The sequence below is a fragment of the Siphateles boraxobius genome, unplaced genomic scaffold (assembly GCF_051911475.1).
Source record: "Siphateles boraxobius isolate OS27281-9 unplaced genomic scaffold, OSU_SipBor_1 68, whole genome shotgun sequence".
Taxonomy (NCBI): Eukaryota; Metazoa; Chordata; class Actinopteri; order Cypriniformes; family Leuciscidae; genus Siphateles; species Siphateles boraxobius.
This window is the reverse complement of record NW_027509195.1, coordinates 13,506,087-13,524,046: the sequence shown is the minus strand read 5'-3', so window position 1 is coordinate 13,524,046 and position 17,960 is coordinate 13,506,087. Positions and strand designations below refer to the sequence as shown.

At 38.5% G+C, this 17,960-nt stretch overlaps 1 protein-coding gene across 2 annotated transcripts in view; it reads right to left on the bottom strand.

Annotated features, from left to right (window-relative positions):
* LOC143723014 (neural-cadherin) overlaps positions 1–15,869 on the bottom strand; it is a 121,235-nt gene extending 105,366 nt beyond the window's left edge. For both annotated transcript variants that reach the window (XM_077214958.1, XM_077214959.1), the window contains exon 1: positions 14,981–15,869. In XM_077214958.1, the coding sequence (XP_077071073.1) occupies positions 14,981–15,674 (694 nt within the window). In that variant the 5' untranslated portion in view covers positions 15,675–15,869. The remainder of the gene's footprint in view (positions 1–14,980) is intronic.
* Between the last annotated feature and the right edge of the window lie 2,091 nt (positions 15,870–17,960).

Sequence of the window (17,960 nt, the reverse complement as noted above, 5' to 3'; positions counted from 1 at the left end):
TGTCTTGACTGGGTATTTCTATCTTCAGTTTGGACTAGTGCTAAAAAACACTCAGTATGACAAAGATTACAACAAAATGAATGCATAATTATTGGAAGTGTTATGTAAAAGTTAGGGATGTCCCCATCCGACCCACAGCACCGATATCGTGCCGATACTGGCCCAGAACGCTAGATCGGAGATCGGAGGGGAGAAAAAATATGATCCGATACCTATCCAACAATGCTGGAATATAGCATTTTCCTTGCTGCGACATCCAATTAAGCGGCGCATATTGGGCGGTTTTGCTATCGATTTTGCGGGCAAAAAAAGGGTTTGGGCGGGTGGATAAAAATTGGGCTGGTTTCGGATCAGTTCGGCGGGTTTTTGTAGCCGAAACACCGGCACTTCAGATCCTTCTTCCCGGAGACCCTCTGTTCAGCAGGTAGTCTCACTCACGCACACACACACACAAACACACACATCTCTGGCTGACGTGCCCCCTAAACACACAACAGACACTCCATCCCACTACCTTCGGTGTACTATAAACAAGGTTTTGCAATCCGTCTCCTCAGTTTATAAACCGTAGGCTGTAAACGTTAGGCTACACAGGATTTTGACGCATATCCAAGCAAGGGTTTGTGCAGAGTGTTGAGCGCGCACTGCGTGGCACGGAGCGCGGGCACGAACGAACACTTCCGTTTTCCTTTTAACAGTGGAAACAACTTAAAATACTAATTTCTGGTCATACAGAAAATAAATTATTTATATATAACTTACGCCAATATTATTTTTTTTTGCGCAGCTTTTGGTGTGCATACAGTTCAAATTCAAATGTCGGTGTTCAACTTTGCGTTTTAAAAATTCAACAACCGCTAATTTTTCGTTTTACGGGTTAAAAAGGAAAAACGAATGGACGCAAAAGTACACGATCAATGGGTCAATTATTAACTTGAAACCTGTTGGTAGCTTTAAGTAGCCTACTGTAGTAGCCTGCCTGCCTGTATTTTTTATTTTTTTTGTAGTGTTTGAATAAAGGGTGCAGTCTTTCATAATCAACTGTTGTTGTGGACTATATACTGGAGAAGTATTTGTTCTCCATTTGAGTGAGATGTTTTTAGGTTGCTAATTGAGCAAAGTGCTTCCATATATTTTAATAGGCCTAGTATTAGTTCAAGAATAAAATAGAATAAAATAAAAATATCGGATTAATATCAGTATCGCAAATAGCCAAAGCTGCGGCATCGGTATCGGTAGTGAAAAAGTGGTATCGGGACATCCCTAAAAGTGAAAGGCCAAAAATTCTAGAAAAGTTCTATCTCCTGTGACTGCTTTCCTTCTCTCTCACTTTATCAGGGCTACGAAAGAAAACCTGCTGGTCCAGTCACAGAGTTAAAGGCTTTAGAGAAGCCGCGCTACGCTATATAGCCTCTAGCTTGGGCAACACAAAAGGAAGATAGGTCACGGGAAACTCCTGTGAAGCTAAAGTGAGGACAGAACCTTTCCTGATATTCTAAGCCAGGGCGGAAGACGGTTAAAACTTCACACAGTCTGCTCATTAACGGGACCTTCTGTTTAACTGAGTTTCCTCTGCCTGTTCATAAATCAACAAACACTCCACAAGCTGCAGCTGAAGCCTTAATACCCTGTGTGGTGAACAGCAATCTTAAATAGCCTATAAGACTCACACAAAACAGACCCCTGTAGTCACATCCATTAATCTTTGAAATCGCATCTGCTCAGTGCAAAATATGTTCATACATGTTTCCAACGAAAGGGTGGTGGTGCCCGACCTGGAACCAAGTTTTAGAAGCAACAAATCAGTGTAGCAAGACCGATGCAATTTTATTCGATATAATTTCTGACCAGGATGTGGTATCAAAGATTGCAATTAATTACTTTGGATGTTAAATATGTTTTCAGAACTTATAAAGAATCAGCACCTTTTTATTGGAAAAAAGAGCCACAGAATCTGCTGACATAAAGCCACTTAAATTGAGACAGAATGCTGTTGGTCTTCAGTGTTTTGTTTTCTACCAGTAAGCTGGAGCATGTTGTTTAAGATAATAAAAAATACATGAGATCAAACATTTAATAATTAATTCATTCTGCTAAGGTGCTGGATTGTAAAATGATGTAACAACAGCATCAAATAGAGAAATTAGGCAGCCAAAAGTAGCAAGACGGCATGATATAGTTAGGAAGAGCCTTTGGTTACGTTTCTGTTGCGCGATATTTGCCTGTGGGTATGGAAATGCCTTGTGGACGTGTTGCCCTCATTTCTGGTGGAGCTTTTGGTTCTGACTGTCGTCTGGACGCGGTGTTGAATCTGACATGGCTCAGGGCAACACAATGCAGCTTTCATGTTTCCAATCACATCCTGGTTATGCAATCTGGCTCCGCGGGACGTGCCAGAGAATGGGTGCACATAAAATGTTAGCATGCTGACCAGACTGGCATAATGTTCTGGTTAGGGCACCTCTTCCTGTCTTTGCTGGGCAGATTTCATGAGCTGATGGTAGTGGGATGCTGTTGTTAGCACTCCATTATGGAGAGATGATGGGAGAAACATCTGTTTTGTGAAAGAAACAGAGAAAGTGGCTTTAAAGTTTTAAGCTCTGTGGTTTTGTAAAAGCACACAACCCCACTTAAAGGGATAGTTCACCCAAAAATGAATACTCTTTTGGCGTAAGTCCAGTGCTTTAAGTGGGCCGGTACGCGCCGGTACTCAGTACCGCCACTTCCAAATATAGCTCTCGAGCGTACCGCCACCTCTCCGTGCGCCCAGAATGTGCTTTTAGCGTACCGGTACGCTCATTTGCACATCTGTTTTAATCCTTTGGCTGCGCTGTCGCTTTTCAGAGCGCCCTTCACAATGCACGCTTCCTAATTCGTCCCACCGAGAGCAGAGACTACATTACCCATACACACTTGAGTTTTACAAGTGAAAAGAGCATGCGTCGCTTTTGCCGCTGTCAGTAGCTACGTTTACATGGACACAATCGGAATGAAATCAATACGATTGATGAATCTGAACAAGGTGTTTACATGAATGATAAATAAAGTAATCGGGTTGATGTGCGCGTTTATATGTCACAAGTTTCAAATCGGATCTGATTTTTTGACATGCACAAACTGCACGAATATACAGAGTTTCCGCTGTTCGCGCATAAATATTCTCCACTATTGGTTCTTTATTTGTTTTAAACAGCAGACATAATATTAATTCGTCTCTGGTCATAATTTAGAGCATATTAACCGTTTTGCCGTTCTGATCACGAAGAGAAAATGCCCCTCCCCGCAGCCAAAACCAGGCGTCAGTGGATGAGAATCCACAACAAGGACTGGTGGGACGATGTCCTGCCTCACTTCACATACGCGCGAGTAAAATGAGAATTTTAGAATGATGGGAAGCTTATTAATATGACACTTTATTTAACAGGAAAAACAGCTCGTTCCGCGCGTATACTCATTATGTTTATTTAACGTCATTGCACATGTGCAGTCCTTTCAGTTTCGGTTTTCAATCAAGTGTTTACATGTTCCCTCGATCGGATTACATAAGGGATAAACCACCCCTTTCAATCCGATCGAAATGTCATTCGGATTGAGCTCAATCGGATCGATTAAGGCGTTTACATGAGGGTTTTTTAGTCCGATCGAGCCGTCAATCCGATTATAAGTGTCCATGTGTCAATCATGGTGTCAACTCAACGTGGTCCGGAGAGGGTGTGTGAAACGGGTAAAGAAATGAATGAACCATAGCAAGACTCATGTTTATGTTCTACTGTTCTATGGTTATTATGTTTTATAATTTATTTTATGTAGCCTACATTTTGTTCAAAATGTTTTCAATACCATTTTGCACATTTTCTTTATGTTCAGTAGCTCAGTATATATATATATATAAAACCCCTTCAATATAGTTGTTGTTACCTCAGGGGAGGAGGGGAGTCAGCAACAAAAAAAAAAATAATAATAATAGAGTACCGGCACCTCTTTTGGGCCACTTAAAGGACTGCGTAAGTCGACTTGCGTACGGCCGTCTGCTGGAAGCTAGTTATTTTAGTCCATGAAGTTTTAAATATGGATATTCTTCTTACACGAAAGCATCGCTTCACTTTAGAAGACCTTTATTAACCCCTCTGAGCTGTTTCGAGCACTTTTATCACGGATAGATGCGCTTTGATGGACTTCCAAAAAAAACATACGATACCCATTGACACCCATTATAACGCTTGGAAGACCCAGGACATTTTTTAATATAACTTCGATTGTCCAGAATCCAGAATCCAGAATCGGTCTGTCTTCGCCAGCCAAAGATGGTCAGCGCAGACCACAAAGATCTGCCCAGGTCTGTCGGTCCTGGGCGAGCCCCATCCAATTGTGTCCCAGATCTTGTCGTAGCGAGTCGCGCCATCGTGTTGCAGGGCGTTCGATTGTATTCGTCTGAAATAAGAATGTCATATACACCTAGGATGGCTTCAGGGTGAGTAAATCATGGGATTTTAACCGGGGTCTCCCGCTGGGAAGCCGAGCGTGACCATAGCCACTAGCGTCAGTCGCTAGCGCTTCTTGAGGCCAGAGGAATTGGGTTTACATGCACAGCTCTTACTGGCTTACGCATGGCCACGGGAACTAGGGGTGTTGAGGGTGCTGCAGCGCCCCCTGACGACAGCCGTTTTAATACACTGGAATTTAGGATGACATGACATGTTTTTTAAGAACACCTTCTACCTTTATAAAATTACTCTAAAGATTATTTAATTATTATATGTAGTCGAATTTGGTTTTATGACTTTAAAATAAATTAATATATCATAAGGCAAAAGCCGATCTCGCATGGAGTGACTGACTGACTTCTGTTTCTTCATCTTCTTCTCAATCTGCTATAATGACAAAAAAGGAAAAAACAACAACAACCGAATCCCAGGAATACAAAAAACTGTATGCAATCAATAGGTTGCCCCTTAAAATCCTGCATGAGCCTTTATTTACCCCCACAATGTAATTTTTTACTAAGATTCATGTAGTCAATTATCCATTTCACAAACTTGTCATGTGAAATTGAATAAATTATGCCTTTTGAGTCACAACTCAACAAGTGAGCAATAATTCTAGAAAACTATACCCATGGGGCCGAGCATAAGTGCTGTAGGGTATGTGTTTATTTCACGAGACTAGTCAATTTGCAGACATCTCCAGGACGGACTCCAATGGACCATATGCACAGTTACTTCCTGGTTTAGATAAGCCAGCTCGGGCATTTCGGTGAACATTCTGTACTTACTGTACATCCACACAAAACCATCAATGGTTGACTTCTTAATGTTGTATTTATATTTTAATGCCGTAATCACACTTAATTTCCCAATAAAGCAGTTTTATTGATTGCAATAAAGACCTGAAGCTAATGTGAACCATGGAATAAGAAACGCGATGCCTGTAATTGGACACGCACAGTCGCACACGCAACATTTTTTTCAGCACTTTAAATGTTATTTTTAATTTTGATGACCAAAAACTATAAATATATACCAATTAATATTATAAAAACACTATAGGTTTAAAAATAAACTTTGTCAAGGTGAAGTAACAAGTATTCACAAAAGTCTGATTTCGGCACACTTATGAAAACTCCAGTTTTGTTCAATAAATCTTACTAAAGTACACACTAAATCTTTAATTTTTACAGTGTGTTGACGTTTTCAAACGAAAGTGAATGATGATCGAATTTTGCTGAGGAACACGTCTTTTTTTGTCGTCTTACATTTGAATAACTAAATGAATGCAAGGTCTGACTATTTAAGTGACTATATTCTGATTATAAACTAAGTATTAAAATATTTATGCTGTTAAAGCTACCTCAGGACATTGAGGATACCAACACACCAGCAAGTGATATTTCCAGCTTGCTTATGGAAGTTTTAAAGAACGCTCCGTGCAAATAGTCCATTGAATGCAAAATCTTAAACTGTGTTTGTTTGTTGATTTTCTGCAGTGTACAGACCTAATAAATCATTGCGTATTTGCTTAATTGATTTCTGCATCTTTTGAATCTTTAAACGAGTCCCTCTTTTTGTACGTTTATTTTCGCTCTCTGAAGTTGGCATTTCAAAAGAGGGAGCTGCAAAGCAATATGCAAATGATGATCTAGGACTGAGCCACAGCCCCGTATGAAATCGACAGTAACACGAGAGCTTTTCGACTACGTGATTGCTTACATAATATTGATTTCCCATCATAGTTCATTGGCTCATGAATGTTCCAACACATGTTGATGTGTTCGCCTCATCAAAATGATCTGTCTCCTCTGACAACCAGCACGGCACCTACAGCTACTCGCTCCCACTAGCTTTGCTCCAAGAGCACAAACCAGGAACAGCTGGTGTCGGACTCCTGGAGACTGGAGTGTGCACGCGTGTGGCGCAGGTGTTCCTCCAGTTGTGGGCTAAAAGCCTCGCAGGCCCAGGTGTTCATTCACAACATGCTGCATATTTGGGTCACAGTACTGGGACAGAAAGAAAGAGAGGAATACAGATCGGGATAATTCTATGCCACCAGGTCTCAAGACCAAATGCAACCCAAGCTTGAACATAATTAATGATCTAATTAAGTCTCCGTGTACTTAAAGTGACAGTTCATCCAAAAATTAACATTCTGTCATTATTATCCATCCATTTATTCTCCAAACCGTTTGACCTCTGTAAGGTTGCGGGTCTTATTAGTTACTCACCCTTATTTCTGTCCAGTCTGAGAGGAACATTTTAAATAAATAACAGCTTAATTGAGAAAATAATGACAGAATTTTCATTTTTGAGTGAACTATGCCTTTAACAATTTTTGCAATGGGTCCTTTTTCCATGGGTTGCATTCAGCTTGTGTGCTATCGGTGACATCAGACAGTTGCCAAGATTCAGCAGACGCAGGCAAACTGTAGAGAGATAGAGAGAAGATAGAGAGAGAGAGAGAGAGAGAGAGGGAGAGGGAGAGGGAGAGGGAGAGAGAGAGAGAGAGAGAGAGAGAGAGAGAGAGAGAGAGAGAGAGAGAGAGAGAGAGAGAGAGAGAGAGACAGATGCTCGCCGCAAACAGAGTTCACATAATTACTGTGTGTCAGGGCTTTGGAGAGCTCTCATTTTCCACCGTACAAAGGAAGAGAATACAGGAAGAAAACATGCTGATGCCACAAACTGTATCGAAATGCTTGGCACACAAACTGGTCGGCAGATACAATTTTCATGTTAATGGCTCTAACTGTCAAATGACGTTAACAAACTATCTGCATACTTTTCAAATCAACTTTATGCCATGGAATAACGAAGATTGTTTCTAGACTGAGTGCAGGGCTCATTGAGTCACCAACATTTCTCTTGGCTGAACCCATCTGACTTAAAATGTTATAAATACCCCCTAAAGCTCTAAAAAAAACTAAATATAGTTACCATTTCAATGAACATAATAAATAAGTCCTTAACATTGTTATTGCAAATAATTAAAGCTAATTTAATTATTTTAATAAGATCAGAAAATTCTCTATTATAAAATTTTTAAATCTATACATGTTTTAATAATTTTATTAAAGTTTCATTGCATTTATTAATTTTTTATTGACTTCGGAATTTTATTTCACTTCTTTTTTTGATTTATATTATTTTATATTACGATCTCACAAACCACCAGTTGAGAAACGTCTCGGTTAGCCTACTAATGTAACCCTCGTTCCCTGAAGGAGGAAACGGGAGACGTTGCGTCGACAGTAGTGACTGATATGGAAACATGGTCTAAATAAAAGTGGTAAAAAACAAAAAAGCTTCACTATTCTCAGGTGGACAATCACAATGGCAAACACCTCACCTTATATTTCCAAGGGCTATTACACAATGATAAGCACTGTGCAATTCTTTCCAGTGGCTGCACTTTCCACACAAAAGGGAACAGTTCGTTCTCATTGATCTCTTAATGGAAGAGTGTCCAGCTAGATTGAAAGACGAATCAAAACCTCTCATTGGCAGAAGCCCCCAGCTTACTGATATCAGTTCAATCAGCTGAAACTCTGATCGTCAGCTTTGATAAATAAATTTGTGACTGAAATCCCACAGTGGAAGGTTTAAATTGAATGTACTTGAAAAGCAATTTCTTTTGCCTTGAAAGTGAGGGATTTCCGAAAGGGAGGGAGGGAAGAGGAGTGACAGCGTTCTTTTCCAGGAATTAAAATAAATCCAAGTCAGCGTGACCAATTTAACAATTAAGATCAAAAACTGAGGCTGAAACAGGAGCCCCGTGTGGCTGAGGCTTGGTGCAGTTTACCGCTGGGCGAGAGGACGGGGGTTTCTGACGACCTTGCCCTGATTCATCATTAAAAAACACCATAGCTCTGGGCCACTCTACATATCCTGTCAATAAACTATTATAGCACAATGGACAGGCGGCCTGCCATGCTAGCATGAAGCTCAATTAACTCTGAAGACAGGGTACAGAGAGATCAAAAACAAAACAAATAACAAGCAGAGAAACTTAGCAATAGAGTACAACATAGACAGAGAACAGCTGTATTTGTATTAACTAACATTAGCAAAGATTAATAAATACTGTAGCATATGTATGGCTCATTGTTAGTGCATGTTAGTAATACATTAACCAATGTTAACTAATTAGTCTTTATTATAAAGTGTTATCAAACTAACATATAAATATAATGGAAGCGAAAGTTAAATTGAAGCAAAAGTATTTGATAAAGATATACTATGTGCGGACAGCATTCGCTCAATATCATCGAATTTTTGACGGAGGTGGCATTTAGCAGCTTTTTTAAGGAAGTCTTCATGTACAGTATATTTACTTAATTTTTATTTATTCTACTATATATATATATATATATATATATATATATATATATATATATATATATATATATATTAATAAAAAATACAAATATATGTAAATGTATAAATAAAAAATAATATAATAAATACATTTACATAAATAAATTAAATGATTGCCATACTTTTGTCCAGTAAATATTATTATATCATGAATATCCTGTTGCCATGATGTAGCTAAAGCTACTTGTAGCATGCATACCACCCATCCTTAACAAAAAATACTCTTCTGTCCTTCAGTAGCAGACTTGACAATAACTGACAGTTTTGACTTTACTAACGGGTGATCTCACACGCCAAAAACCACATAAACACATGCGTGGTGCAACAGCACTCAAAATACACACAAATCCTCCTTTCTCACCAGCCCTGTACAGCCCTCAGTAACACTGATTCAAACTGACCCAGACGGCTCTCCAGGGCTTCATTTACAACCTAAAAAGATCATTCTGTAAAGCTTTGGCTTCGTCACAATAGTTTATCCTGCAGCGGTCTCTGAACTTCTTACACACACACACACACACTCGCAACAGCATGAATTTAAAGGCACAATTAAAATGGCTTTGTCTCAAACAAACACCCATCACCCCACGCACAATGTGTGATCTTCAGAATAACTCAGCGCAGGGTGAAATCTCCTGTGCACATTGCTATAATAGTCCCTCTCTGTAGAGCAGGGGATCATGGTCAGGTCCTTAGGCTAACCACAGCAGATGGGGAAAGGACTAATTGTACAAACCAAACGAACGGGTGAGAAACGGGTGGTCTGAGATGCCTCTGAGCATTTGAATTCCTTCTGCCGGTTGAATGGGTCACTGAAGGGCACAGGGGACAAGAAGATTCCACAAAGAAAACTTTACCCAGAATTATGATCTGATGACAAGGTGATCGATGAAATATTTAAAGAGTTATATTTAGTTAAAAGGTGTCTGGCAGGGGAGGAGAGTAGGTCATTGTTCTCTTGTGGATTTATTGTCAGTGCATAAGTGGTGTAGAAGTAATTAATGGACCACTACAGATAAACAAACCTCCTCAAACTGACAGCATGCCTAAGTGAGCATCTCTTTAGATGACTAATGAGTGACATCCCTAATCACCTGCCCAGGGCGGCCATCACAACCGTCTGCAATGTTCCTATTTCTCATTCTGAATATCACATATAATAACAAATAACACTCCATTTCATATTGTTTATTGTTCCAATAATTTGTCATGGGCTTATTACAGGAACAATCCCACTGGAGTAACCTGGGGTTAAGTGCTTTTCAAGGGTGATGGTTCATGGCTCAATTCTTGTGAGCACCAAATTAACAACCTGCCATTTACCAGGACTCTCTGGTTCACACTACTCCGCAAGATTCACACTAAAGTGTATCCCAACTTGCTGCTTTAATATACAATTCCTCCTTTTTTTGGTCATATTACTTGTGGTGCATATATTCACTATTTAATTATATATACACACACATTATTATTTCTCTTTTTTTAATAAATTAATACTTTTATTCATCAAGGTTGCATTAAATTGATCAAAAGTGACCGTAAAGAAAATGATAATGCTGTAAAAGATTTGTATTTCAAAGTGAATGCTGTTCTTCAACTTTTTTATACATTAATCCTGAAAAAATAAATGTAACGGTTTCCACAGAAATATTAAGTTTTTGGTCACCAATTCAGCATATTATAATAATTTCAGAAGGATTATGCGACACTGAAGACCGGATGCTAAAAAAAATTGCTTTGCTATCACAGCAATAAATTACATTGTAAAATATATTAAACTAGTAGTATTTTATTAAATTATAATAATATTTTACAATATTATTTTTCATTTAAATTTTTATCATATAAATACAGCCTTGGTGAGCATAAGACACATATTTTGCCTACATATATATATATATATATACACACACATATACATTTTATGTGTTGATTTTTTCAGACTTTGGACCTGACCTGGGTGTGCAAAGAGCTTGAGCTAGGCTAGTGTGTGATAGAAGAGGCGATACTCAGAACAAATCAAGTGCACGTGTGACAAAAGGGCAAGCTGCCCCTAATTACAACTAAAGAACACTCAACATTTCTGAGCTCTGAGGGAGAAGGACGATTGGAATATAATGGGTCTTGAGCCAAAGGGAAGCCACGAAACTCTACTGCCTCAGAGCTGTGAATATCACTGTGAATGCAAGGTTACCGATCTATGCCCTTGCACTTTGCTGGCCCCTTTTTGATTTGCTTTTATTGACATGCATGAGGTGACCGAGGGTGAAAATGTCTAATGGAAGCCGGATGGAAACTTCATGTACTGATGGTTGAGGTTCATTAATAATACACAGTCATTAGACACCAGCATTCACAATAACTTGCAGTGGCAAAGTGGCTGAACATCATTCATTTTTAATTGAGAGTTGCTGGCAACATAAGAGAAACAATAGTAGTAGTAGCAGTGACCTGACAACATAGTTTGCCATCCATAACATATATGTTACACCATGAAAATATGCTCTTCCAGAGTTTCTTTTTCCAATGTGTATAAGTTTTTCTACACAAATCACAATCATCAATCGTCATATTTTTAAAATTAAAAAATGAGGGAAACTTGAATCCTTCCCATTATAATTTAAACCTATAAATGTAAATTAAGTGGAACTTTGGACATAAGTTTAAAGAACAAGAACGTGCAAAATGTTCATACTGTATGTAGTGGGCCATGACACAAAGATGGCCACTGTGGTTAAACCAAGTAAAATAATTTTTAAAAAGCTGGTAGTTTTGCAGTATAAATACACAGAGGTAATTACTCAAAAACAAAAACAAAATTACAATTGTTGGAGCACTTGCGATAGAATGTCCCGAATGCTATGGTGTAAATTTGCAATTACTTACTTGAGAAAAGTTATCTAATTAGTAATTACATACACGTACATGCATTAAAATGTCTATCTGCACTCTGCAGTGCACTCAAAGTAAACACCAGCTGACTTAAGACTGTCACTTTTTCAAACATGCACCCAATCATTCACCCTTGCTTCCTCTTTTTGACCCACCTCTGCTCCAGACAAGCTCCTCAAGCAGACTATACAGCGTTCAGAAACAGATAAAGTTGTTCTTCGTGAGGTTTTTTTAAACTTTCATGAGTGTATGGATTCTTTAAGGCTGGAAAAGAGAAGAAAGCGTACAGCACGCAAACCATTATCAGTGTTTACCAAGCCAATGAAGGCACCAGAGGGATGGTCTTTATGAGGATTAGAAAGCTGCCCCGCGGTCCCGACTGTGTGCGCTGCATAGTAATGCTAATGCTAATTGTGCAGGACAAACTGTTAAGCCTCTCTGCTATGAGTGACTTCTTGATTAAATGGCAAGTGACATTGGGGTGAGTCAACCATACTGGTGTCTCTCATCCAGTACTGCCGTTATACAAATGTGAAAGGCCAATAATATATTTCAGATATAAGGCATATAGTGCTCCTGTTAGATTATGAAGCTATGCCAAAGTCATGGGTTTGATTCCAAGGAAACTGAATAGGATAGACGGATAAAATGTTTATAGCAAACACACACAAAATGTCAAAAGAATCAAGAACAGGGAAAATAGAACCACAAATAAATCGATACAGGACAGCCCTCATTTTTTTGTGCATGCTAATATCTTGTTTTTGCAAAGACGCTGGCAACAAGAACAAATAAACTGCTATTTACATTTCAATCCAAATTACGACAAAAAAAGGGAAAATCTCAAATGAAAAATGTCTGGCATAAATCAGGTCTGCATCTATCCAACGGTGCAGTTGTTACCTGGAGAAGCAACATTTTGAGTCAGATATCAAAGACTACAGGGACTATGAGTGAGTGTGTATTCACTCTGATAACACAGACGGGACTTTCTCATCCAAACTTTGCACATAAACGGGACAAAACAAACAGTGGCATCCCAAAAGCACTCAAACGGACTGTGTTAGCAAGCATGAGGCTTCACAATGGATTCAAAAATAATTGTCTCCCAGAAGACCCTGCATTGGCTTGACTTCACCATATAAGTGCTTGGAGAGAGAAAGTCCTTCAAACTGCCTCCAAAAATGAGACACAAGGCTCTTCTACTGCCAACAGGACTGTGTTTCCATTGTGCTGAATTTTCACAGAAGAGTGGAGAGGACACTTCACTGTGTTGTAGTGTTTTAAATAGAGGGCAGTGTTGAAATGACAGAGAGGCTAAAACAAAACCTGTTCTGGTCTTTGTAGACCAGACTAGGATATTAGAAAATGCAGCCCAGACTGTATTTTTGTCGGTGAAATGACAAAAATGGACAGAGCATTGCAAAAACGCAAATAAGTGTAGTCCCACAACCACGAAACAAATGACTCTTATGAAACGTTTTTTTAGTGAATCAAAAATATGCAAATAGCTCTAAAAGACAAATTACCAGTTTAAATCAGTCTGATACATTGCAAAATGGACCGTATAACAAAAAGATTCCTAATGGAATCGAAATCTACTCAATAGCTTATGAATCGGAATCAAATCAAATCTGTGAATTACAGGACAGGACTGCTAGAATTAAGAAATACGTGAAAATAATCAAATGAGATGAAGTAGCCCATCTTTCACCAAATTATCTTTAAAAACAACAAACCATGCAACATGTTTATTTAATATATACAATTTACACACAAAAAAGTTATACATCACTGTAAAACCCCCATTTAGGAACCTTTAAATTTAAGAGTGTAGTTTTTCCAGCAAAAATATCGATATCATCATGTATACAAGAAATAAAATAACTCTTATAAATAAGACTTTTGTCATACTGCACACCCATAGTCTAGACATATGTTAGGCAGATGATACATAGATTCTTAAGTGTAGGAAAAACCTCTTGTTTCATTTTAAAAAGCCACATGTGTTCTGTTCCCTGTTGATGATAGAGCTACAAGCTCTGATCCCAACTTAAATTATCCTGTAGCTAATTCTCCAATCAGTAGATGTGAGATCATTACAATAGACAAGACATTCATTAAAGGATTTGTAAAACTTTACAGATATGTACATACTACATATTTTCTCTTTTCAAGGGAACACATGGCACCATTTTTTTTCAGAGGAGCAATTTCAGTAAACATGTCAAGAGGCATATTCATCCAATTTCTGAATTCACTTTGTCAAACAATCACAGAGATGACCTCAATCAGAATCACAAACAATCCCAATGGTGTACTCAGGTGATGGACTGGGACCTTTGCTTGCAAAAGCAAACATTTATATCCCCCAACGTCAACTACACATCTGCCCCAGCAAAGGTATTTGAGACCACATGTGCTGTCTGGTGACTTCCAGGTGAATAAATATTACTAATTACCCCAAACAAACATTGAATAAAGGTTTGCTTTTAGAGCTCTGATTAGCGAAATAGGACCTGCATGACCTCAACCACTTAAGCTAAGCTCTTAGTCATAATTAGAAGACTTTCTCCATAACATTTATGTTCACTTGAACCCAGTTACTTAATGATACAAAGTGATCTCATTTGAGTTCAGCCAACATGTCCTAATGTATCTGTTTCACAATAATTCAAGCGGAGTTATGAGATGTAGGCCTACCACACCATTACAATAAAAACCACATATGCAGCATCCCATCAATTAAAAACTCATTATGACGCATTCCTTTGAATGTTGTAGCCTATGCCTATTGAATGAGGGTTTTCTTCCGTAAAGCTGTTAGGGGCAGTGAAAAAGCAAATAACCCTCTTAAAGATAGAAATGTCGATGGTCCAGGACGATGCGCTCTCCTTGGACATGGTCGTGCACAGTTTTCAAATCGAATGCAAACTTAAAGGAACAGTTCACCTAAAATGCAAATTCTGTCATTAGGCTACTAAAATGACACGTCAGGCAAAAAGACAATCTCAGTCACCATTCAATTTCATTGTATGAAAAAGGTGCAATGAAAGTGAATGGTGACCGGAGTCTCACATGTCATTTTGTGTGAAGAGAAAGTCATGGTCTTGAACAGCATTGTGCTAAGTGAATGATGAAATAATTTGCATTTTTGGGTGCGCTATCCCTAAACAACATCAAGTAACGCATAAACTGTGAATTTTAAAAGACTATGAACATACCTCTCATGTTGTGGATTTTAACCATGACCTCGGCAGTTGACATCAAACGATGCGCTAAGTACACTCGTCCCAAGTCTCTTTCTATCTGAACCGGTGAGTGTCCGTCCGAAACCACCTCGAACCACTTCATCTCGAACTTCTGGTCCGGTACCGTAAAGATCAAGTCTCCGACTTTCACATCTTCGGAAACTGTAACGGTGTAGGATACTGCTTCAGAAACGGCTCTTGGCTTCCTAACTCGGCTTTTAACATCGGTAAGAATATCTAATATGTCAGTTGTTTCGTTAAATAGTCGTGCATTGTCGTTTTTATCAAGTATCTCGATTTTAACCGCCACTTCTTCTGCTATTTTATTGCAGCGCGGCAACCGCGCGATCAACGTATAGCTAGATTTGGACCTCACGTCAAAAGTTTTGGTGGTTTTTAAAACGAATCCTGTGTTGTCCAGATATTCAAGAGAGAAATCCGACGAGTTTTCCCCTGTCAGAACTGTTTTAAGTCCAGGCAAGTTTGATATTTTGCATTTGTCTTCCAGAGGAAAAAGAAACCCAGCGACAACAGTTCCAGGCGGTGCGTTTTCCTCAGTTTGTCCATAAAAATCAATCGAATGCACAAACGGAATGGCAATCAAAATAATTAAAAAACACGGAGTAGGAAATCTGAAAAAAGTCGGATTCCGTAAGTGCGCCCTCATTATTCCAACAATTCTGTCACTCTGTCCTTAAAATCTGAATTCTATCCCTTATGCATCAATAACATGCTACAAATGTAGCCCTAGCCACCATGAAATAAGATAAATTAGCTTTTTTCACACTATCTACGGTTTAAGTTTTCAATACAATATGTCAGTGTTTTGTGTGTTGCTCCTCGACCGGCATCATTCAACCACGCTCTCACTCATTCCCACATCCACCGATACACAGCATCTCCATGTGGTACCCAGGGCCCCGCCTTCAAAATGTGGGCCAATCACAGTGACGGAGGGGTCGGCCTGGAGGGATAGACCCTCCCACTAAATTTAAATAGATATGCAGCTTTTAATAGTCAAAAGTAAGGAAGGTTTTCAAGGATGCAGTTTAAATAGTTTAAAGACAATGGGTCTTCCTTTCAGAAGGTTTTTACAGCGACATTACTACTCAGAAGTTCCGGGTCAGTAATATATATTTTAAAGAAATTAATACTTTTATTCAACAACACATTAAATACATCAAAAGCGAAGACTTTTACATTGTTAGAAAAAAAATGTTGTTTCAAATAGGACTAAATACAGTAATTTCAATTTATCAAAGAATCCTGAAAAACATTATCACGGTTTCCACAAAAATACCAAACGGCACAACAGTTTTGACATTGATAATAATAAGAAAAGTTTCTTGAGCACCAAAACAGCATAAGTATCATGTGACACCCGAGGACTGCACATCACAGCAATAACTAACATTATACAATATATTCAAGTAAAAGTTATTTTTAATTGAAATTAATTTCACAATATTACTGTTTAACTGTATTTTTGATTATAAGAATAAGAATCCTTTTTTAGCATAAGAGACATCCTTTAAAAAAAACTAAAAAAACGTACCACCCCAACTCATTTATAAGACGTCACAGATAAGAAAACTAACAATCGAAATGAAAAAAATATATAAAAACAAAAGCCAAAATTTCTTCTCACTAGATGGAGAATTCATCGTTCGATCATCAGCAAAGGACCCCCAAGGTAAGTAACCTGCAAATCAACTACAGACTAACAACAAGGATTTTAAATGCTCCAGTTACATGGGGGTCACATTATTTTAAAAGTGTTTATCAGATCTGTCCAGTCTTTTGAGATACAGCAGAAACACAATTAAGTGTCTGGACTGTGACAGAATAATGCTTTTATACAGCCCTCACTCAATGTCATCTGGCTGATGGATTCAGTTTGAGGCACAATGGACATGCACAGACAGGTAAGATCAAAACAAATCAGCCTGTGATGTCAAACATCCTGCTGTTGGTGCTACAATGCCGAGCTAGAGAATATTTTATTCCGTAATTCGTATAAATGAAGCTGCTTTGTATTGCAAACAAAACCTTTTTTTGCCATGAGGTCAATTCACGATTGCACACTCCTGATCATAATTATTTTCTTATTAAACCACATTTCATTTTTCCCTTTCAATCCTTTCAGTTTGGCAATTAGCGCTGGTCTGTAAGTGCTGTGTATTCCATGATGTTCCATCATAGAAACAGATAATGGGCAAATACTGCATGCATTGTCTATATTGTCAAGGCAAGGAGATGAATAGGATGGGCCCGATTCCAGTCTCTTTCTTTTGATGTGTAACAGTGTTTTTCGAATCGAACTGCTTTTCAAATGGAAATGAAATTAACAGATATGAGTAAGTGTCCATATGCTATTATGGATGGGTTCTGTAGTGGGGGATTCATTACAGAGCAAACTTTGACCTTTTGGTGGACAATTCCTTTAATGTCTCTTGAGAGACAGGCCTTGGATGATGGTACAGTGCTGTGTACGTGTCCATATTGTGTTCAGATGTGCACTGAACCTTTGTCAACTGTGATGAATGAGCGAAGTGCCAAAGATGAGGCAAGGTGGAAAAACAAAAGATCCACACATGGATAATTTTTTTCTCATTCCCATCAGCTTAACATGTGTCTCACCTTGTCATACCTCTACCGTAATCACTCCCACAATACAGAATATATACAAGATATGACATGAAATAACCTCTCAAAAATATGTTAATATCACCATTTACTTGATTTCGGGAGAAAGAACCATCTGAATGGTGCGGTGTGCTCGGAACGCTAGCTGAAAGATGTGTGCATGCTTTAAATGGATTAAAGCAATCACCTGCACATTTATCTAAAGTCAAATAGACTTGTTTAAGCATGAAAGCTCCAACTGCAGCCCTCCTCCTCCTCCTCACCTCTCTTTGAAAAGCATAACACAAATTACAGCAATTTACCCCAA